The sequence below is a fragment of the Micropterus salmoides genome, unplaced genomic scaffold (assembly GCF_014851395.1).
Source record: "Micropterus salmoides isolate LMB-PRFRI ecotype aquatic unplaced genomic scaffold, ASM1485139v1 Ms_hic_scaffold_20, whole genome shotgun sequence".
Classification (NCBI taxonomy): domain Eukaryota; kingdom Metazoa; phylum Chordata; class Actinopteri; order Centrarchiformes; family Centrarchidae; genus Micropterus; species Micropterus salmoides.
The window spans coordinates 7,503,467-7,528,225 of NW_024041151.1; the positions used below are offsets into that span (position 1 = coordinate 7,503,467).

Consider the following 24,759-nt stretch of genomic DNA (forward strand, 5'->3'; position numbering starts at 1 on the left):
TTTTACATTAAACATAAGTCTTTTTCACATTTCAGATGTTAGCAGTTCCACCAAAGACAAATTCCCACTCTAAACTTTTCAGATAGTTTCATTTGAAATTATTGGTTTTTAGTCCTAAGAAGGCAAATTTTCCAACTATGATGTTCAGATTTGGGAACCGCTGGACTAAACTAGCTATCTGTATATAAACCAATCAGCCATAACATTATGACGTTACTTAACGTTAAGGCTGAGAGAGGCCGCTGCCATCAGGGATCGTTTCCATGAAAGAGTGTACGTGTCAAAGTCACATCCACATGAACGGCAGGACCCGAGGTTTCCCAGCAGAACACTGTCCAAGGCATTACACGGCCTCTGCCGGATCGCCTTCTTCTACTGGTCCGTACTTCAGTTCTGATGCCCATTGTAGGTGCTTTCTGCAGAGGACAGGGATCGGCAGGAGCACCCTGACTGGTCTGCACTGTGATTCTGGCACCTTCCTATCAGAACCAGCATCAACTTTTTCAGCAGTTTGACCTTCAGTAGCTCACCTGTTGGTGAATATCTGAACACTTCCTTCCACCACTGTTTACAGTACATAGGAAACACTTCACTGTATTTATACGCAGTATATAATGTTTGTAACAAACAGTAAATGCAGTTGAAAGCAGAAATAAGAACATTTTTAAAGCATTTAATGGTGTATTTGTACTATAACTGCTGCTGAGGGCAAGAGGAGGCAGTAAAACTTGTAATAATATTGTCTATATAGGAGATTTTTATTTGTTGACCGATAAGTAGATTAATAAACACTTTAAAATGTCTGTATATGTGCTTAAAACTATTTTAAAGTGTTTGATAGTGATGAAACCAGACTGAAAGAATGACACAACTGCTTAATTTTCATTTTGGTTTTGTTTTACTATAAACAAATCAAAATTCCAATTTTTTGTTTTTAAGCATGTGGTATAATCAACATTTAAAAGTCTTTTTCAAATGTTTTTCCCCCTTTCAAGGTGTAATATTCATAATTTTCCAACATGACAAAGTCATTCAGATCTCCCAAATGTACCCGAACCAACAACAAGCCCTTAAATAGTGTTCCTCAGGTGTAAGTACCGCACTCCTCTAAACGTCGCTGAATTTTTGGCAATTGTAAATCTTCCCAAAAAGAAAAAGTACCGCTTGTTAGTTACCATTGATGCATCTCTGTACCAAAGGCAAATCAGCAAAAATTCAAATCTGTACATCAAAAACATCATTTGGCAAAAAAAAAAAAAAAGATTCTCTGCAAATCCAACGTGCGATTTTCATCTCCTTTTGATAAATAGTTCAAAAATATTGCCATTTTTCCCCCCTAAAAAACAAAAACTACCTTGACACCCCACATACTAGACAAAAAAAATCATATTAAGTGAAAACAAGATAGTAAATAAAGATCTTTGTACAACTTCCATCATAATCCTCATCTTCAGTAACAGTTGCTTCAGTAATAAATTAACAAAAAGGATTCAATCATTGCACTTCAAGTCGCAACAGAAACAAGAGGGAAGAGAAAACATCTGATTCACTCGAACACACAAACTCCATTTTTACAAGTGCACTATGAATTTGTTGGAGTGGTATTCTTTAAAAAAAGTGTAAAGAAAGAAAGTGATTAAAATCCTGCCTCGCTTGTGGTCTAAACGTATCAGAGAGTAACATTACCTGAAAGTGAGAGTGGAAAGTGTTTATTTACCCTCTGATGCTCCCTTTTTGTATTGCTCATATATATTGTAGAAGAATATAAGACGTAGTCCTCGCCGGCCGTTTGTTTTGGCGGTCCCTTGTTGGATTACAGTCACAGGGGGGACATTTGTAGTTTTCTCTTCTTGACATTCGACCCCGCAGAGTTCAAATAACAAAAAAAAGAGTAGTGTAGGAAAAGTCAAACCGAGTCCTTCCTGTCTGACTCTCAAGTGTCCATTTGGCTGACGATGACGTGAGGAAGAGAGAGAAAAACAAAAAAGAAGACTCGCCGGCTCCTGGTGACGGCGCAGGCCGTCTTTAATTAATTAACAAAGTCTTTATGGACAAAAAAAAAAAAACCTGAACCAAAAACAAAAACAAAAATGACACTCAACGTCCCGTCAAACGGCATGACATTCAAGAGACAAAGAACAAAAACAGATTCATGTTCTGAGTTTTAAAAGTGTTGTCAGACCGTCAAGAGTGGAGCAGAGGGAAGGCATGGTCCAAGCAAAGCCTCTCTCAAGGGTAACCTCTGTATTTTTCAACCTGGACCCTATTTTTCAATGTTTTTATCTCTTTGTGACTAATTAGGAAACATTTTTGAAATTGGTTCAGTATTGAGCGAGCACGCTGCATTGGGCAGCAGCAAAACAGAGCCGCACCATAATCCTTGCGGACTTTTTGCCACTGACAGGCTAAGATTGTCATTATAGGTGTCTGACAACATTATGGAAAGGATCTCTACAGAGATAGACATTAAGATGTGACATCCTTTTTGTTTAACCAGAAACACGGTCGCTATACTGTCTCATCAAAGCCACCAGACTCCCTTGAGAAAACTAAACTAACCGACCAAGGCAGCGGTAAACAAGCAACTCCCTTGTTCTGACAGGTAAAATTTCTGTTTTCCTCAATGGAGCCTGGTGGCTTTGACGAGAACGAAATAGCAAATGTATCTGGTTAAACAAAAAAGGTTTGTACTCTTTGAAAAACGGTCTTTCTCTGCATGGATCCTTTCCACCATGTTGTCAGACACCTATAATGACAATCTGAGCCCGTCAATGGTAAAAACATGCACTTTAGTGAACCGACTGCAGTGCGCTCGCTCAATACCGGACCAATTTTAAAAAAAATTGTCCCATTTAGTCACACAGACAGAAAAACATGAAAGTAGGATCCAGGTTGAAACATACCTGAGGTACCCTTTAACTTGGCTTGATTGTAAACATGTCCCGTAGAAAAAATGTGTGTGTACCGTTAATGCATAAAGTTGTGTGTAAACATACTCTTTCACAAGTATCGTATACATGTGGAGAGAAAAAAAGAAGAAGAAGAGAATTCAAGTTGCTTAACGTGTCGGTGAGTGCCAACATGCAGGTGGTTTCTTCTCTGAGCGCTGGCTGCTGGTGGCGTCGGCCTCTCTAGCTGCACTCGATGAGTTTGGCCAGCGTGTCCCGAAGTTCGTTCAGCTCGAAGAGCTTGCCGTCCAGCAGCTCGAGCAGGGAGCGCAGGCTCTTGTGAAAGGCCTCCCTCTCCTGCTGGTTGCTCTCCAGACGCTGCTCCAGATCGCTCAGCTGGGCCTCCAACGTCTCGTTCCTCGACTCCGTGTCCTGAAACAATTTGGTTCATCAAACTAGCTTTAAACCTGTGCTTCTCAAACTCTTAAACCATCTTACAATGAAGTAAAAAGGTCAAAGGCAGGTGGTTTAAAAGGATTTAGCAGTTTAAAAGGTTATTTTAAAAAAAAAAAAGGATCAAATTTGATGCAGCAGAATCAAAGATGTCGTCATCTTTTTTAATTCCACACATTCTTCTTCCGTGTCAAAAACAGGCACCTGCAGTTTGTGGGCAGCCACCAGACTCCACTGATAAGAACAGAAATTTTATCTTTCAGAACAAGGAAGTTGCTGGTCTAGCGCTGCATCGGTCAGTTTGTTTGTGTGATTGTGTAACTTTGATGTTTAAAAGGGTTAAAAAGTCACACAATAACATAAACTAACCGCTGGAGGAAGCCGTAGACTAGAGTCTGGTGGCTTTAACGAGCGATGTGGCGACTGTTTCTGGTTAAACATAAAGGATCTTACATCTTAATGTCTATCTCTGTAGGGATCCATTCCAAAATTTAAAGTAAAGTAAAAGGATCTGGTAGAACACGAGCTGAAAGCAGCATTAGCAACACCTCATCAGCTGCAGGTGTGACTGTAAGCACAGAACTCACCCGTAGCTTCAGAGCGAGGGAGTCTTTTTGAGACTGGAACTCGTTGGCACTCTCCACCTCTGCTTTCAGTCTCTCCAACTCCTGGAAGTAAATCACAGAAAGAGCGAATATGAAGATCAGATGTTGTAACATATGTGTGACACCGCACAAACATGTCTTAACGTACCTCCTCCTTGGCCCTCAGCGCCGACTCCAGCTCTTCTATCGTTTGGTTGAGTTCTGTCTTTTGGGATTTGATCACCGTTGTTTGGCCGCTCACACACTCCAGCTCCGTCACCTGGATTACAAACACCACATACATCAAAACCTCATCCCGACGTGGTAAAAACAACCGTTCAACAGAATCATTCTGTTTGTGAGCTGCTACCCGTTTGTGTAGCCTCTCAGCTTCCTCCTGATAAGCGCCCAGCTGTTGTTTCCACTGTTTGACGTTGGCCGTGGACTCGAGCAGCGCCGCCGTTAGCTTGGCGTTGTTCCCCTTAAGAGCCTCCAGCTCCGCCTCCCAGTGCTTATTGATGCTGGTGGAACTGGGATGTGAAGAAGAGACAGTGGTTGATTCAGATCCTTTACATAAAGGGAGACACTACAGGTAAATAGGGGGAACACTTTTTAACAAATGGACCTCCCCCCGAAACTTCCCCAGTTGATTATTATCAAATATTATATTAAATAATATTATATATTCAAATGAGGCATTTTCTAATTAACAATGCACTCATTTGCTTACTTTTCAGCACAACAGCCATAAAAAAGTAATATGTTCGCCATGTTTTTAGGAATAAAATGTTCTATAAATCAGACTATGAATGATATATGAACAAAGCCCTGTGCAAAATCCCTTAGAATATAGAAAGGAATAAAATTGGAAGGTCCGGTGTGTGTAAGTGGTACTGAAGTAAAGATTTCTGGCTCAGAACATGAGAAAATTGTACCTATGTATGTTAACGTTAATGTTAATTTCACTACAGGTGAATAAGGTGAAAAGTATAACTGACAGATATCAACATGAAACTTCCCCAGATGATTATTTACATTAAGACAATTATCTTTTGTATTACAGCTTTTCTGAAATGGTATGTTTAAATGTGCAAATGAGGCCTTAACTAAAAATTGACAAAGTGTAGTAAAATAAACACCTACATGTGTATTTTGGGTGTTTTCTTTCCACTAGTCTGAAAGAAAACCTTGAATCTCAAATTTGACCAGAAAGATGTTTTTGCCTGTAATGTCTTGCCTTAAAAATACTATGGTCTAAAGATACTCAAAGTGCTATACTCAAAATGTACTTTCAGTATCAAAAGTAAAGTACAGAATTATGCAGAATGGCTCTTTTCACAGAGTTATATTACTACAGAATATTATATTATTCTGTTTTTATCACTAATGAATACATGCAAGAGTATTTTAATGTTGTAGTACGTCAATATGGAGTAAACTGTACACATTGTCCACACTACTGTGTAGATTAAAGTGTAGTGCTGCATCACATCATATGAGCAAATCAGTAAAAGTACTAGTATTTGCTTTTGTTAAGTCCAGAATATGTACCTTTAAAGTATGGAGGGGATTTCTTTATGTATAATGAAGCTTTACTGGTAAAAAGAAAAAAAAATGACATTTTATCACATTATCTAAACATATTTTATTTTTATTTTTTAATGTTTATTTTTATCCCTTCTTTGTTAATGTATTAGTCTGTGAACTATCACTATGAACTGCTAAAAGTTCCATTATAAATAAAGTAATACATAAAAAGCTGCCAACACTTTAAGTGCATTTAAAGTTTTTAGTTTGCACCACGATGATTCATCATCCAAAAGATTTCATGAAATACCAGTTCGCACTGACCAACAAGTGAACTAGCAAAACCATCATCATGTCATCGTGTGAGGCTTTGTAAGTAACACAAGCTCCCCCTCTCAGATGTCTTCTACCCATAATTCATCAGTGGTGGAAGAAGTTTTCACATCATTAACTCAAGTCATAGTAGCACCATGTAAAAATATGTTGTAATTAGTTGAGCTGGAGCAAAAGAACAGTAATTTCCTCTGAAATGTAGTCAAGTCAAAGTACTAAATACAACAATAGTGAAGTGCCCAGAAAAATCAAAGATAGAAAATGTACAATAATATAAAACGCTTGATAAATGACTTAAACAAGTAATAGATTATCAAAATAGTACCTTGTTTTGGTGTGACATTTATGATCATGGAGCATTGTAAAAAAAGTTACATTTATTAATACTTCTAACTGTTAAGTAATTAATAAGTCCTGAAGTGAGAGTGTGATCTGAATATGTGGTGCACAAAAATAATTCAGTGGTTAATAATTAATAATAGGAAGCATGCGTAGTGTTTTAATGTAATGCTTTACATTGCAGAGGCCCGGGGGATCAGATTAATAATGAATGAACCAACAGGAGCTGCGGCGCTCTGTGCCAATTACATTTTAAATAAGCACACCAGAGAGTCGCTAACGGACTCATTACTCTCGTTTAGGCAGCAGAATGTGATCACTTCATGATCAGGACGAGTTAACAATTAAAACCTTATTTAACAACGTTTGAAAAACACAACTGTAACAACAGGAAGACGATGTTTTAAGCTGATGATACACGGAGCAACTTTTAGAGCAATCGTGCAGTGCAACGTTGCCGTCAGTGGTAATGAGTAAAGATTACTACCGTATTCCCCTTCCCCCACCACTCCACCACCCGCCCCGCACCGCCGCTATCCGCTCAAAACATAGTCGGACTTACCACCAGCAACGTTGCTCAAAAAGTTGCCCTGTGCATCATCAGCTTTACACCTTTCTGCTCTGTGTTTTGTGATTTTTGAGAATGTCGTCACTTTGACCTCAGGTTCACCTGGCTCTGGTTTACCTGTGTGAGAAGGCAAGTGCATTCTGGGAAGGCTCTGCTCTGGCTTCGATGTGCTGGGGTGCGTCTGGTGTGACTGTCTCGTCGTCTGTACCGTTAATGCTCTCTGAGGTCAAAGGTGACTGCAGATCACCCGGGGCTGACTCCTGCTCCGACACGTCGGCGAAACAAAAATAAATCATTATTATTAGAAAACAAAAAATGCAGAGAGTTTTTGTTAAACATTCCCAGAGTTAGAAGAGAATATCGATGCTGCTCTCACGGCTGTACGCTGAATATGAATATACTATATACCGTAGGTGCTGGTAGGCTAGCTCTTCCCCCTGTTTCCAGTCTTTATGCTAAGCTAAGCTAACCGGCTGCTGGTTGTAGCTTCATATTTAATGTACAGATATGAGAATGACACTGATCTTCTCATCTAACTCCAAGCAAGCATATTTCCGAAAACACAAAATTCAGATTCTGAAAAAAACAAACAACTGTGATAAAGTGTTGACGATTTCAATGCTCTGAAAAAGTAAACGTAGTTCAGGATGCTCTGTTATAAATTATGAGCTTTTTCATCATGACTCTGAACTAAACACTGGAAACAAAATTTACTTCAAATGACAGGATGTTTCCTCTGTGTCAATATATTTATTTATTATTTTCAAAGAGCTGCAGGCTGAACTTCACAGTGCATCATTTAAGAAATACTTTTGACACGCTTTACTTTTGTGATTTCAGAACTGACTCTGAAGACGCTGTGTCCCCTTTTTCATTTACCTACGTTTAATTGTTGTCATTTGTGACTGGCAGCTGCTCAAACAGCCCTAACGCTAGCTGCCCGTCACTTTTTGAGAGCATGAAAGGAGAACTGGAGGGAGGTTTATGTGGGAGATTCACAGAGACGGGGTTCCTCTGGTTGTTAGTCTGACATTAGGATGATAGACAAGACTGATGACAGGGCTCTCCTGAAAAAAAGAAAGGCTTGCGTATCACACCAAAACAATGACAACGATGTCTGGGCTTCATTGATATGCAAAAATCTGTCAGATACATCACTGAGCTCACGCTGGTTTTTTGCACAAATGGTGAGGGGAGAGGAGTTGGTATCGTTAACTGAGGGTAAGACTGGGGAAAAGGGCCATCAGAGTCATGAAAATGAGTTTTTCTACTTCTTTTTACCTTCTTTTTAACAGGTTTGTTGACTGACAACACATTCCTTTTTACAGCGCCACCCTGAGGAAGAATCATTCGAGAGAGCAGAGGAGGTAAATCAAGCCACAAGGAGTTAGCTTAGTGGCTAATAATGTGAGCATAATGCTGAAAGAAACATAAAACAAGTTACTACATCAACAAGACTTGTGTTACAGGAGGTGGCGTACATGATTACATCAGTTTCTCATCAATTTCTAATGAGTACTGATTCGTACAGGTTGGCTTTAGTGTCACACAGGGATTTTTAACATAACGCTGAATTAACACTGATTCTGCACTCCACTGTTAAACATCTGAGGAGATCAAGATGAAGAGTTTTTGCGTCTGAAACAGCACAAATCACAGAAGGTTAATGAGTGGATAATCTCAAAAAGAAAACCTCCCTGTGAGCCCACAGTGCAAAATTAGCTATTAGCATCTAGGCATTTCTGGAAAATATAATTTTGTCGTGTTAGCTAGCCGCAGCCGTCAGATGTCCATCAAAATGAAAAGGGTTTGGAAATGCGAGGACGGGTTCCACATACAAATTTTATTTGCTTCCAGTAATTTGCTTCATTTCTAAATACTAAAAAATGTTGATATATAAGCTATCATGACATTGTGGCTATAAGTCCCCCCCCCCCCCCCGCTCCAGAAACTCAAATGTATGGTTAGGTCACTTCTTCAAAGAGAGATCCTAGTGTACAAAGTATGCTAGGATGCTGATAGTGTCCGTACCTGAGAGGGAGTGCTGGTGAGCTCCATCTTCTCCTGAGACTTCTCCTTGGCTAACCGTGCCGCCTCTTTGAACTCTGCAAACTTATCTGCAAACTACAAACACAACAGGAGCAGCTAAATACTACAGCATGGATGGAAACTACTACAACGACTTTTTTTAAACTCGTTTTTGAGAGAGCATACGCACACACACGTATATCAAAGTGAGTCCGAGTCTTGAGTGCTCACCTTGGCCAGATTGCTCTCAGACGAGAAGCCGAGGCCGTAGACGGTGTTCGCCCGGCTGTCGGCCCACTGGCCAAACTTCTGCGATGTCTTTGTGAACGTCATGTTGGGGGTGATGGTGCTGTTGATAATGGCCTGTGGAAGAGAAAACACACATGAGGTCACATGACAACATCTAAAAAGTGAAAAAAAAATATATAGTGTTTGTTAAAGCCTGTTTATTTATAAACAAAAGAAAAACATTTTTCCTCACTTTTGGAATTTGGAAAGAAACACAACCAGACATTTTTTTTCCTCCAGCACCAGCCCACCCAATCTCTGCTATTTCCAGCAGAACGCAGCAAAACTTTCTGGTTCAACAGCAGCAGTCACCCTGAGAGGCTCTTACATAACTATGCTAACTCCACCCCTGCACCTCTCTCATGACTAAAATAATCACTGCCACATAGATATGACAGGCCCAACCACTCCTTCACTGCTTCAGCACACACAGGCCGAGGCAAACGAGGCATACAAGCCGAGAGCAGGGGTCGGACATATTGACGAACATCTAAACTTTATTCATACCCACAGGAGAGGTGCAAGGATTATTTTGGGGGTGATTATCAGTGTGTTCGTATCTGACTTTAGAAGAGCTGACCACAGAAACAAATTGGACAGAGACCTCTTTGTTGCTCCAAATAACACATACATAAATACACAAACAGTACTGAATGATATAAACTGTACACACACCTTTGATCCATCCAGACTGATGATTCGATATACATTCCTGGTATTGTCGTAGAAGTAGGAGACGGTGACAGCATGTTTACTGGTGGGAACCCAATTCTTCTTGGTGCTTGGGTCGATCTGGAAGACGTGGGCCCGTGTACTGAAGATGGGCTGCTCTCTGTGCACAGAAAGGAAGAAACAGAATATGAAATAATCAGTATCTGGTTAAAAAGCCTCATTTCGGAGGTTAAACTCTAATATCTGGTGTGTAACTGAACACAAGAGGAAAATCAGGCTCTTGTCTGTACCAAACTTCATGACAATCCAGCCAATTATCATCTCTCTAATAAAGGAAGGAAAGTGTGTGTGTGTGTGTGTGTGTGTGTGTGTGTGTGTGTGTGTGTGTGTGTGTGTGTCTTTGTACTTCAATTAAACCATTCATCCAATCAACAATGAAGCATGTGCTGGAGCGTGTGCGTCCCAGCAATTGATCCACATCCTACGGACGGTTATTTTCATTTCCCCAGAATTTCCAGGCACAGGAAACTCCCGCATTTCTCATTCAGGGTAATACAATCTCATGTTTCCTGACTGCTATTTCAGAGGTGTGTTAAGCACAACACAGACTCTTCTGAATGTCTTTCAGAACTTTTCAAAGTAAAAGCTCTCAATTCAACTCGAAGTAAAGCATTGTGGCAAAATACTTGACGTAATAACGTGAATAACTGCACCAGCCGCTATCAAAGTATTTATTTATTGACTTGGCCAGCGGGCCGCCTCTTGCCAACCACTGCTGTAGGTGAAACCAATGTGAGACACACATTGTGAACAAAAAACGCAGGGAGGTGTTACATAAGCCTCTGTGTAAATCTCATGGTGGCGCTAAAGGAAAAGTCAGGGGATCACCAAAGTCATTAGAGTTCATCCTCTGGGGATCATGCCATCTCTAAAGCCACGACACTATCATGGCTAAAAACATTCAGGTGTACTGAATTTGAATTTAAGGTCAAAGTACTTTAAAGGTAAAGATCAACAGAGTGCAAACCTATCAGTTATAACTCGTCTCTCTGTCATACAAAATATGCTTATCTCTTGGCACTAAGCACAAAGTACAGCTGGGGATGATGGGGTGTTTTGCAGTTATTTGCTCATAAATCTAAGTAAGAAAAATTCAATATTTGACCAGAGGACAGCGTTAAACTAGAATTCATCCTGAAGGGGACATGAATATCTGTACAAAAACATGGCATTTCTAGAGCTACGCTGCTAGCATGGCTAAAAGACACAAAAGAAAACGTGTGAATAATGCTCCACATCAGATATCTAACATTATCCTGCCAAGGGAAGGAAGTAGAAGTACTGAGGAACGTGATGAATCAGAGGCAGGTGGGAGAAACAGCTTCCTAGATCCCAGCACATCCATAATTTACTGCTGTGTTGCTGCACTACTCAGTGACTGGAAGAGGGCAAAGAAAAAGACAAAAAAAAAACCCACAAGGCACTTCACACCGAAAACAAGTGTGTTTATGTACAAATATACACACCCAAGTGTTACACACATATGATGTAAACTGGCAAATAAGGGCAGATAGTAAACATTTTTAATTATCTTTGTATCTCTCTTTTTCTCTCTGTATTCTCTTCTTTGTAACTACAAAATGATTTGGTCCATTTCAACCTCTACATGCTGCCACTTGGAGACGGCATCAACTTCCATAGTTATGCTGATGACACACAGCTCAACAGTCTCCCCATAACAACTCTTTTAATTATGTAAATATTGTACATATCAACACTTCTTTATATTCTCTTTGCATTTTATATTTTTACTCTGATATTTATATACTTTTTTATATACCAACTTTCTATTATTATTTATATTGCTTTTTCCTTGCTGTGCAATTTATGTAACTGTGACACAGAATTTCCCCTTGGGATCAATAGTATTATTTCAATAGTAATAATATATTAATAGTAAGTATTTCTGAAAACTTGGAAATCACCTTTGATTCAGACCTCAGTTTTTATCCGCACAATATAAATATAACTAAGAGTGCTTTTTATCAAGAACAGAGCCAGAGTGTGACCATTTCTCTCTCAAGACAATGCAAAGACACTTATTACCTCCAGGATTGATTGCTGTAATGCTCTGCTTTCTGTCTCCCAAAAAAGAATACATTAAAACTAGGACCAGAAAGAAAGAGCACACATTACACCAATTTTAAAGTCTCTGCATTGGCTCATTGTATCATTTTATTTGTTTATAAGTCTCTTAATGGTCTTAATGGCCCACGTCTGTGGAACAGCCTTCCTGAGGACCTGAGGGCAGCAGGGAACACTGATATTTTTAAAAGCAAACTACAAACCTAAAGACCTTTTTTAACCAGGTTTTTAGTTTAATTGTATTTATTTTACTGACATTGTTTTATTCTTTTTTATTTTCATGTTTCCTAATTTTTGGTTGAGTTTTCTTTTCATTTTATCATTATTTACCATAATCTTTATTTACTTTTTTTACTCTGCCTCTAGGTGTTTCCTCACTGCATTTGAGTTTTATACAACAATGGCCACTGGTAGTGGCCATTCATGAAAATGTTTACTCACCTTGTGTTTTTATTGTCTTTTACTTCAATTCTGTTTGTGTGTGTGTGTGTGTGGTGGCATTATTGTCATTGTTTTTATTTCCATATAGTGTGAAGCACTTTGTTTTACATGCCTTTTGTATGGAAAGTGCTATACAAATAAAGACTGACTGATAAAACATTGAAATAAAAGAATGCAAAATTCAATAACTCAAATAATGACTGTCTGCAATCTTTCAAAACACAAATAAACCATAATGCCATGATCACTTCATTACTTCGAGTTAATGAACCTTTGCAGTCAGCAGGCAATGAAGGCGGAGTCATTAAAAATGATTTATGTTCGAAATAAAGCCTCATGGAAGCTCGACAAAAATAATGTCATACAATGACATTTACACTGAAACAAGTTTATTGATGAGTAAGATTTCACTTACATTTGCCTTGGTATTATTACCAAGGGATGAATGATGATGTATGCGTAGAGCTGAAAGTGATATTATGATAGTGATGTTACAAATTACAGAAGACATGTTTAAGTTTATGTTTGACATGGGAAAATATAAAACATCAGTACCAGTATAATCTGTGTATGGTTCATTCTTTGATTATTTAGTTTCAAAACCAAAATGGAAAAACAGGTAAATAGAAAACAAAAAAAATCATCTGTTTTTGTTTTTCTGTTTTAAAACCAAAATGGAAAAACAAAGCAGCTGCGTTTTGTTTCATCTATGGCCGGTTTTGTATCCCACTGGTTTTCAAATTAACTAGCTGCTGTACAAGTGTGCCCGCTGTTTTCAACAGCTGTGGTCTCGCTTCATCCAGCCAGAGGGAACGATCACCGACCCTCCACAGCTCACCAGGTCGCTCCCGCGACCTCCTCTCCCTCGCCCTGTACGGTCCAGCGCCCGCTCCCTCTCCGGTAGACCTACTATGGGTTGTGTTGCCAGTGGAACCGGCGCACTGGATGTGGTCTTTCCCTCTGGCTGGAAGAAGTCCGATGCCCCTGATTTTACACATAGCCTGATCCATGTGTTACTGCAGCTGAAGGCTCTCCGCAACACCGCGCAACTTTCAAAAATGTTCCATCTCACAAAGAAAATACAAGTCAGGTTGAAACAGTCTAGAGAGGCTGAACGAAAATTACCTGAACATTTTAATCCGTGTATGATTCGTTAATATACAGCATGCTGATTTAACCAATAACAGTTCATGTTTGCTGTCAGTACATTGGATGTACTGACATCTATCACTGAGTTAATTTGATACTGAAGAAATCTTAAAAACCAGAGAATTCTCAGGCAACTTCTGAGGCGTTCCTGTTGCTGTCCCAGTTGCTTGTGAGTTACAAACTGAACGGTGAGCCTCCTGTTTTTCCTCCTCTAAGGCAGTGGCTGGACATTAAGAGGTATGATATGAAAAGACTCATGTTCTAAAGATTCAAAAATCAGAGTTTAATTTAAAAAAGTGCTTTAACTCCCTCCTTCACAAATGCACTTTGTATCAAGACTGAGATATTTCAAGTTGTATCAGTGCAATCCCTCACTGTCGATAATTTCCGTGTTTCCTCTGTAATAGCAAAACTAGAAATGGGTCTGGGATTTGTGGATTTCTTTCTCTCTTTCTTCCGCCCTTTAAGACCACAAAACATTGCTGATTTTAAAAGTTTCAGTCCAAGAAGCCTATGTGTTATTGCTAAATCTGTATACCTTTTGTTCTGAAGTATAGGCAACTATCTGTAACTAAAAATATGTTGCGGCTAAGTTGAGGTGACTAACCTGCCTAACTCTCAGTGACTCACAAATCCAATGGCCGCATTTTGTAGTTTTAATTTTAAGAAAGCCAACAATCGTTGTGAATACAACGCATCCAAAAACGTTTAAAAGGTGTACAAAAAGCAACAGCGAAAGGCAGCAGTCAGCAAAAGATAAGCCATCTCCTCTCTTTTCATTCACAAGTCTAATTGGTAAAGAGGTGAAAATGTTCTCCTGATATTGTCTTTCCATAGTGTATCGCCATTTTATTCTCTTTAACCCACTTATGTAAGTATCACACAGTTTAACTGCAAAACCTTTGGAGCTGTCAAAATCAAAGAAGCTATTCCTAAAGCACCAGTGACGTTTGAAGCTTCAGACGTCATTGTTTACGCAGTATTCTTCATTTGACACGAGGCACAATTTACTGAAACAGGGCACTTCACAAGACTGAGACATGCTTCAGAGTGTCGGTAACATAGACCAATCACTAAACAAAATTAAACATATGCAGCATCTAACACATACCAGGGAGTAACACTGAAGTTAATGGGGAAAGCAGAATAGCAGTAAATAAAACAAAAAAAATACTAGATAAGACAAGCAGCATATAACCAGCATGGACGAGAGGAAGGAGACGGAGAGAGCGACTTTCTCCCTCTTTCTGCCGTGTGTGGGCGGTTAAGATAAAAATCAAGCTGGTATTATGCATTTTTTAAAAGCAGCAAAAGAAAGGGAACATTAATTTGCTTCTACTTTTAAAAACCCAGAGTCTGGGTTAAGCAATGCAGCAGAGCCCCCACACAGACATGGACAGCCATCTTATGAGCACAGCGACTGACTGTACTGTTTCGCAGATGATGATAAGACAAGAACCCTGTGTGTTGGAGGCAGGTGTGTCTAGTCTCTACGTGCCTCTCTTTAATGCTGCTGCAGCTCCCGAGCAACTTGCACAACAAAACAAAGATTGGACTCATTAAAAGAACAACAGGTCAACTGATTGAAAAGATCATGTGTGTTCAGATCGATACTGTGGAGAGCTCCCACTTTCACAGAGGCCGCTCAAAGTGACATGCCCTAATGATTTTGCTACAGTGGCTAGATTTATATTTATATTTAAAAGGCCCTGTATGTGTGTTTGCAGGCCAGAGCTGAGCGGCAGGTCGTACACTGACGTAGAGCTATGTTAAAAGGTGACCTGAGAGCACCTGTGCCAACATACAAAGATCAGCAGGCTCTGATCGGCTTCCAAACACTGCTATGGATTTAAAGCTCCCAGGGTCTTTGGGTTAAAAGCTAAAGAACAGGTAACGAGATCTAGATTTAATAGAATATAGATGAGAAAAGTCATCTTCTCCAGCTCAAAAAAAGGAAAGTTTGTAAAAATGTAAATATATGCAAATTGTGGCAACAATTATCTAGTTTTACCATAAACATGGACATTTACATTTATATTTTACCTTAAAACTAATATACACAGACTGCACTACAACTTTCTCACCTAAATGCTATTTTTTTTAGCTTAAAAAAAATGAACAGTCTTAATTTAAATGTAATGGGATTTAAATTTTTAGAGAATATTTCAATGATGATCAGAAAAATCCAGTATGAACAAAATCTAAGTAGTAACAATGATTCTGCACGTGTAAACACACATTAAAGCATCTTAGTTTGCTAAACATCAAACTACACGTTAAACACCGATGCTGATATTTGTTCTGATTAATTTCGTTTCAATTAGCTTCAGAGGATCACCAAAGTTTTTAATCTTCATCATGAGGGTGACATGAATGTCACGACATCAAAAGTATAAATGTCAACCTCACGATGGTGCTAGAGAAAAGGTCAGGGAATCACCAAAGGCAGTAAGATTCATCCTCTGAGGACTGTGAATTGCATTTCATGAAAATCCAACCAATAAATGTTGAGATACTTCAGTCTGGACCAAAGTGGTGGACAAACCAACCGACACTGCCGTCCCTAGAGTTGCCAGCGTCTCAAAGTCATGCAGACAGTGACGTCAGTGAATGTTTTGGTTAGCATATCTGAAACAGCTATCAAAATGTAAAACAAGGTGTCCAAAATGCAAAGCATAATCACTTCCAATTTCTGCTGCACTGAGTCACGGATAACTGAGATCCTCTTTGACACACCTCTGTCATTCTGGACAACCAGACAAAAATAAACCGGCCGACGCTCTTAATCCTTAAATCGGGAACTTCAGTCATGTTACATTTAGGCAGTCTATACACCACTAAAGTAACACATTATATTTTGGTCCTTATATCTGTTTGTAGCTAGCCATATAAACTCCTGGTTATATTTGGTTGACTAAACAACAACAAAGACACAATCAGTAACAACAGCCCAACAATAACAAACTGACACTCGCCAAATTTAATGTAATGTCTGTGCCGGTCTTCCAGGGAAAGTAGATTTCATAGCTCGGCTGGGAGCTCCTCCCTGGTCTCCTCTGAGATACAGCGATTGTTCCCCTCTCTGGGAACCTCCCATCATGTCTAAGTGTGTTAATTAAGTCAGCGGAGGGAAGACTCGGCAGATGTTATTTAAAGACAGACACAGTTAATCAGAGAAGTGCTGATGTAATGTGAGGGTGTGCAAACGGGTTACACACCAGCTAAAACAGGCTGGCAGCTCAACAATGGAGATGGCAAGAATATACTGTATGTGTACAGTATTTAAGGCTGCAACTAATAATTATTTTCATCATCGATAAGTCTGTTGATTATTGTCTTAATTGATTGATTAGTTGGTCTATAAAATGCCAGAAAATGGTGAAAAATGTCGGTCAGCATTTCCCAAAGTCCAAGACGACGTCCTCAAATGTCTTGTTTTGTACAAAACTCAAAGATATTCAGTTTACTGTGATAAAGGAGTAAAGAAACCAGAAGATATTTACATTTAGGATATTTACAAAATAGTTGGCAATTTTTTTAATAGTTGAAGACTGATCGATTAAATCGTTGCAGCTCTAGTGAATCTTTATGTTAAATATTTAGTGTATTTATATAGGGGCGCACTTGGGACACTCACACTCATACACATATTATATACTTTTCATATATACATACATACGTATTTTTTATATTCTATGTTATATTACTGTACTTATTATATAAATGATCTCATACGATTTTATACTGTAATATATTATAATATACAGGGTTAGGGAGTAACGGATTACATGTAGGGCCGTTACATAATTAGGATGCAAAAAATAGTAACTGTATGCCTTTACAGTACAGAAAATAAAGACATAATTCCCAGCCCTGATATTATTGTATGTTTATATGTTATACAGTTTTAACTTTGTTACTTTACTTTACTGTACTTTTAGTTTCAGCACAACACTGGTTGTGGGTACTGTGTGTACATATACTACAGCTATATTTTATTTCTTTTTAATATACTTAAAATGTTTTACTTTTATCAGTTTATCTGCACTTATTTCTGTCTGTACAGGGCACTTAACTACACTTGTGTATGCTGTGGATGTTTCGTGTGAGTAACTGATCATCATGAAGACAATTTTACTTCCTCGGACATGATTTGCTTACAGCAGCTCTTCCCTATTATCTATCAGAACATGTTCGGGACGAGCTGTTATGTAAAATCGGCAGGGTTTAAGACAGGACAGTTTGGGAGATTGTCTCTTAAATGGTTTGCTAAGCTCCGCCCCCTTAGTTACTGTTGCTATGCATGTCAAACTCAGTGATAACAATGGCAGAGTTACTATTAAAATTCAGAGTAATTTGCTTCTCATTTCCAGTCGCTGACTTCTGATTCTATCTGCTATAATGACAAGTGCTGTTGTCAGATTTTATCAATTATTAATTATTAATTTTCCTCAATAAAAATTTTACAAATGCCCAATAACGTTTGATTTAATTCATTTGAATCACAAAATCATAAAATTTTTATATCAAGATATTAATTTTGTTGAGAAAAGGGGACTAAAATGTTCTTCCTCAGATTTGTTTAAGTGATCCACTGTTTGGCATAAAGTTTTTGTTCTGACCATAAAGAAAAGAACCAGAATTAACCATCTGGTTTCATCAACTTTCACTCAGGAGAAGAAATCTGCCTTTAAACTTGAAAGAAATAATAATTTGACATTTATCATGATAATTATCTATATTGAATGATGTGAAAATTTTTATCGTGATAACTTTTTTGGCCATATCGCCCAGCCCTAAAAAGACATATAGACCGCTATTTCATTTTAACATCTCCCTGTTTGGCTGCTTGGCTTTACATACTTGGAGAGGGTACGTTTTCAGTTTTAACATTACGTTAAGAGAAAAAGCTTTAAGGACACCGAACAGTCATAAAGTTATGGCTGATCGGTGTAAAAAGACCAGTGTGTCAACTGTGTTAAAAATAAAAAGGAAGAAAAAAGAAAGTGAATTCAGCCAACTGAAAATGAACTTGGAAACAAAGTGATCTATTTAAAAATATATTGTATTCTTTCAGTAAAGACAAAATACTTTATTTAGTATAGTTACAAATGGAGAAAATGGATCAGAGGCTTGACTAGATTAAGTCACAACTTTTATTTGACTGCTGAAAACATTCTGACTTTAGCTTTGCTCAACACAGCGTCACAGTCTCAATTATCCATTGATTTTAAGGGGGTTAAAGAGAAATTTTAGCGAGTCATTTTATGTTTCAGTGTGTCATTAGTCTGACAGCGTGGCCTAGATCAGAATCTGCCCCGGAGGTGTGTGTCTCTATGAGAGTGCATGGTGATTGTTAGCCCATAATCCCTTTTCACAATGAAATGTACTGTGGCATTCAAGTCTCAATGACGAGTGCTTTGACAGAGGAATCTGACCCCAGATGTTATCAAATCAGCAATTCTCCACTTACACACCAGCAGAAGACACACACAGACACCAGTGTTTGCATACTGGAAAACAAAGACATGCGCTGTCTGTGACTAAAAGGGCAATGTGTTCAGATTATCTTCAAACTATGAACAGTGTGTTCTGTCTCAGGACATTCAGGACACTGGTAACTTGTTGATGCATGCCACATTCATCCTCATGCCAACTTGGATTCGGGTGGGGGGTTGCTTATATAGATATTCAATTTATATTGATATAAAAACAGAGAAAAGCAGTAAATCATCACATTTGAGAAGATGTTTTAGCTCCAATTCTAAGGAAATTAAATCTTGGATTTAAGAATCTCTAAAGATTAGGGCTGAAATTTATTTTCATTAGATTAGTGCTTATTTTGTCAATGGTTTGGTCCATTTGCTTAAAAAATTGTTTACCAAAATAGTTGCAGATAAATTTTCTTCGACTAATGGATTAACCGGCTAATCGGATCCACTCTAGTTCACACTGTGGTCAAAGTGTAATTTTTGAATATTTATTTAGGTATGTGTGAAATAATCTGAAATCATCTAAAATCATCTAAAGGTTCACTATTTAAAGGAACCTTTTTGTAAAACTGTTTTTAGCCTTTGAGAAAGTTTTCTGCTATAATAAAGTACAAACAGACCATTTAGTGGCTCTACCCTGCAATAGCCTAAACTAAAATTAAAATTTATTATAAAATGTACATTCTCAAGACTGGAACTGATTGTGGTTTTACTTTAAGGGCTCCTGGTATGTGATATAATCTCAAACAATTTAACCATCCTTTATAACCCGCTTTTATGCAGTTGCTGTTGTTCTAACCTCGATTTCAAGTTGTTCCTGTTAACAAATATTAATTTTTTTCCTTCTAATACACATTAGGGCTGCAATTTATGATTATTTTTGTTATAAATGAATGTGTGGTCTATAAAAGATTAGAAAACAGTGACCGAATGTCTTGTTTTGTCCGAACAACAGTCAAAAACCCAATAATATTCAATTTACTATAAGACCAAGACAATAATCAAATTCTCAAATTTGAGAACCAAGAACTATTAAATTTGACTCAAAAGATTAGTCAATTATCAAAATAATTACTCATTACTTTTCTGTTGACTAACTGATTGATGGACCAATCAATGCAGCCCTATTACAAACTATATTTTCCAATCAATGCCGTCCTATAAAGTGCTCTTCACACACTTATAAGCTATATTAATTCATGTTACCATTATCCTGAATATGAAGAATAACGAAAAAACAAACAAACAAAAAAATCAACCAGAGTTTCACAGCACGGACAGTCTGTGCTTGCTAGACACAAGAAAAATAACCCTGCATTACTAACTTAGTGTGACTCAGGGCTGGTCATGAGCTGTGAACATCCTCCAAACTCTGTTAGTCCCTCTCCTTCCCACATGCTCCCTCGCCCAATCTGACCCAGTGCCACTGTCTGCTGACCCACTCGCAGAGGGAAGCAGCAGGGCCTCGGGAAGGCACAACCCTCCACAGCCATATTTTCCAGCGGGCTCAGAGCTTTCAGTAGCAGACAGACGAGTGTGTGTTTTTGTGCAAAGAACATATTCAATATTTATTCCCTTCAAAATTTCTCAAGATACAGTGATGCACTGACAGCTGAAGCCTTGCATCTTTTCATTGCCTTTAAATTGGGTGTAATAAGATAAAAAGAGAAAGTTACAGTACGTCCTTTCCCTTTTCAAATCACTTGGAAAATATAATAAGACCAATAAGGGAAGAAGTTAGGAAAAGACAAATGGACAATGGTGCAAATAAATCTCAATGTAGTTGGCGCAAATCTACAAAATGTTCATGCCACGTTGTCTGAGAACCTTAACTGTGTGTCATGTTTGAAATTAGGGCAGCAACTACCGATTACAACATTTTCTATTAACCTAAGTTTTATTTTCTTAATTAGTCATTTGTTTGATAGAATGTCTGCAAAGTAAATTATCCAGGTTATACAGAAGCCTAGTCCTACTGTCAGCCAATAAAATTAAAAACTAAACTAGAACTAACCACTAATATCTCCAACCTCGTTATACCTAAATTCCTGTGACAGACGTCATTCACTGTGCTCTCAAAATATTTCTGTTTCTAGTGACAAAACATACTTGCATCAAGTTGAACTCTGGCCTACTGGCCTGAGCAGTGAAGTAGAAAATATTGCCTGGACGCTGTTTTATTCAGAAGTGCCGAGTTTGAGGAGGACATCATGTTTACAACCATCTATTATGCAAGAACAGAAGCCCTGGTACTTGTTGGAAACAGCTAAATCTGACTTGTTAATTAAGGAGTAAGTGCACACATAGGACAAGCTCTCTTTCTGTGTCTGAAGAACCGGATCGTTGACTGGATTATAACCATTGGCCTTGAGAATTACAGAGGATGTGCTTTGCATTAGGTTTGTAAGCAGTTCACGCCCCTTCTGACCCTACCCTACCCCCCACCCCCACCCCCCCACCCCCCACCACAATATCACAACAAACCAATCTGATGCTACATCATCTGCTGTCATCTGAAGTAAGAACTAGGTCGCAGTTATCAGGAGAATCACCATACATCTGCAGGTTCAGCCACATGCATTACACTAGCCAAGTGCAGGAAAGATCATTATTGTTTTGGCAGCACCACAAAATAAAGAATTACACAATTAATCTACATTTTCTCAAGAAAGAGAGAAAAAAACAAAACAATAATGCATATGTATTACTTTCCCAGACATACTTTTTCAAATCACATTGTACCTAAATATGCAATGTGTGAGCTCTGACCTGCTCTCTGCCATCATGAACAGTAGGCTACTTCATTACAGCCTAATCTTTTGGCTCCAGTAATCTCAAATGTGAGTGGATATAATGATGGGACTTCTATCAGCAGTGTGTGGTTTGGTAGTGTATCTCTGGGGCTGTTTGCTACGGGCCATGCATTTCTGTTAGTGTCTGAGAAGCGGTACTTCACACAGAGTTAGCCATGGGTGGCTACAGGAGCTAGCAGTGTTTGCCAGACTGGCAGCTGACACTTTTGGTGCTGAAATCTGCTTAAGGGGAAGCTCAAATCTAAATAACAAAGTCAGTCCTACTCTGGACACGTAGAGTGAGACCTGTAGCATGATATTTCATCGTTACTGCAAGTTAACTATCGAACAACATACCCCATTTTTGCTGGATTTTGGAGGCTTGGGTTTAGTCGAAACTGGTCCTGCTGTCTGTGGTCTCTTGAGGGCGGTGTGAACAGGCTTTTCAGTGGGGACTAGCTTCAGCTCTTGATCCGCTCTCTCTCCAAACTAAAGCCGCTGTGGTTGTTGCGACTTCACGGTCGGCGGAGCCACGGTGCTGTATTCAGTCCGACATGTCTTCGTGGTGGTGTTGTTGTTATGCCCTTGAGTACATTTTGGTGGGGTGTTGGTTTCATCCGAGCAAACGTGTTGGCGCATGCATGATGATGATGATGATGATGATGAAGAGCAAGAACTCACAGCAGCACTGACTGCCAGTTAGTAGGAGCGACCGTTAGCAGCCGTTAAACAAAACTCCTCCAGTTAACACACAAACGAGGATTAACTAGCTAACGTTAAACTGACTGACAGGAAAGGCAGTGTCACTTCTAACTAAAGTAAGCTTTTAAATACAAAAGGGGGGAAAAAATAAATAAAAGAGACAAACAAAATTGTTGTCTAACCTGTCAAATAACGTTAAGCTAGCTTCATCTGTCCGATGCTAGCTTGCTGATTAACAGTTAACGTTACTCCTTTGGTTGGACACTGTGAGATTTGAGCAACGGTGGACACACTAATACTTGTACAGATATTTATCCTCAGCCGAAAAAAACCTTAAGATCCGAACCCTCAATCTCAATAAGCCGACTGTTCATAAATCCCAGTTTCAATCGCTGGGTCTTTCTCGCCGTCCGCTGTGCCATTAAATCCCTTTAACCGAGTGTTTTTCACCGCCGCAAGTTAAGACCTTCAACGCCCCATGGAGACGGTAAGCATCTTCTTTCAAGAAGAAGCTGTTTCTGGAGAAAAAGACAAAATACACTTGGTGCAAACACTCCAGTCTTTAACATCCTCCTCCTCCTCCTCAAAGACAGCGATGTCAACCAAAAAATAATTATATAGACTACAAACGGACGCGCCGTCACTCCTCAACAAGCTGGTTTCCTGTCTTACTGCTCACTTGTAATTTAGCCAAAACGTTCAACTGCTCTTCAAATCATGTCCAAAATATAATGCTGGTGCTCCATCCGCCGATTCGTCCTCCTCTCTTTCAGCCCCGCATCTTCATTCATTTGCTCGGCAGCATCCTCCCTGCCGCTGCTGCTCAGAGGGGACCATTTATATGATGACGTCATCACGCCGCCCCTGAAATTTGACGTACTTGGCAATAAAGTATTTCCTCACATCCGGTGTGTTCAATAATCAAAGTTGTATATTTTGCAGTATAAAAACCATAAAAATGGTCAGAGAAGAAGTACTCAGATTAGTCTCTAAAGTAAAAATAGCAATACCACAGTGTAGAAATACTCTTTTACATGTCTTGTATTCAAAGCTGTACTTACAAATATATGTTACTTAAAATATAAGTACTCATTAAGCTGGAAAAATGACCCTTCTGAGTGTAATATTTTATAACTCTGCAAACAGCATTTTAATGTTGTAGTTGGACAAGTTGGACTTCTTTATACTAATTGTTTAATCAATAACAATGCACAATATCTTCTGATTAAGTTGAATTTAAGCTGATCTTTTACTGTACTAATACTAATTTCTACTTACTAATCTCAATATATAAATGTAACTTGTTAAACAAATGTATAACGTACAATATTTCCCTTTGAAATGTAGTATAAGTAGAAGAACAAACTAGTAAAAAAAAAAAAAAAGGAGGAATACTCAAGTGAAGTCCAAGGATTGTAAATGGTACTTAATTACAGCATTTGTAACTAAATGTACTTAGTTTCCACTACTGGATATAACTTACTTGCTTACTTGGATGGTTCAAAATGGCAAGAACATACTTTACTCAGGGTAAAATACACACGCACTAGTATCAAAATATATGTACCAAAAGTCAAAGTCAAAGTATTTATGCATTCATGTGTACATCACTCTAATGTTGCAGCCGGTTAAGGTGGAGCTTATTTTACTTTATATACATTTTATTTGTTGATTATATTTTGTATAATCTTGAAATTGTAAAGTATGGCTGTCAGATAAATATATTGGAGAATCTAGTACAATGTGTCCCTCTGAAATGTAGTGGAGTAAAGTATGAAGTAGCACAAAACAGAAAAACTCAAGTACCTCAAAATTGTATTTAAGTACAATATTTGAGAAAATGTACATAGTTACTTTCCACCACTACTCCTGAGCTAAGACTCAGGGTGGGTTCAGGTTGAGTGGGATGGATGCTTGAACAGTTTGTCATGTAAGAGCTGATAACCTGTGGTGGAAGTAGTATTCACATCCTTTACTTAAGTAAAAGTACTAATACCACACTGTAAATATTCTCAATTACTGGAAAAAGTCCTCCATTAAAAATGTGCAGTCAGAAAATGCCTATGATCTCTGATGTTTATAATTAATTTAATTTCCGTGTAGGCGTGTTGATAAAGACCTTCCTAAATGGAAAAAATGGAGATTTTACTTTGACCGGAAAAAAACATAATGATCTATAACTGTCCCACTTGACTACCTGAAGTCAAACCGTTTAATATCATAGAGGACAACAGATTTATTGCTCAGGTATTACATATCATTATTTTCTTTCAAAATGTGCAAACTAAAAATCAGAGTCAGTTTAGCACAACATGCAGGAACACATTATGTGCTACTGATGATTGCCATCTTGTGGAC

General features: G+C 38.5%; 1 protein-coding gene across 2 annotated transcripts; it reads right to left on the reverse strand.

Annotated features, from left to right (window-relative positions):
- Positions 1-1,246: 1,246 nt before the first annotated feature.
- On the reverse strand, positions 1,247-23,222 carry LOC119915127 (homer protein homolog 1-like). 2 transcript variants are annotated; one of them, XR_005446897.1, is made up of 10 exons: positions 22,057-23,222; positions 9,684-9,840; positions 8,952-9,083; positions 8,724-8,816; positions 6,810-6,952; positions 4,296-4,455; positions 4,095-4,205; positions 3,929-4,009; positions 2,904-3,320; positions 1,247-2,256 (listed from the first exon to the last, which is right to left on the reverse strand). XR_005446897.1 is itself a non-coding variant. In XM_038734709.1 (9 exons), the coding sequence occupies exons 1-9, from the start codon at positions 22,059-22,061 to the stop codon at positions 3,132-3,134; spliced, it is 1,071 nt and encodes a 356-aa protein (XP_038590637.1). In that variant the 5' UTR covers positions 22,062-23,222; the 3' UTR covers positions 1,247-3,131. The 2 variants fall into 2 exon arrangements, 1 of the variants encoding a protein (XP_038590637.1); XM_038734709.1 differs by having other exon boundaries at positions 1,247-3,320.
- Positions 23,223-24,759: the final 1,537 nt, after the last annotated feature.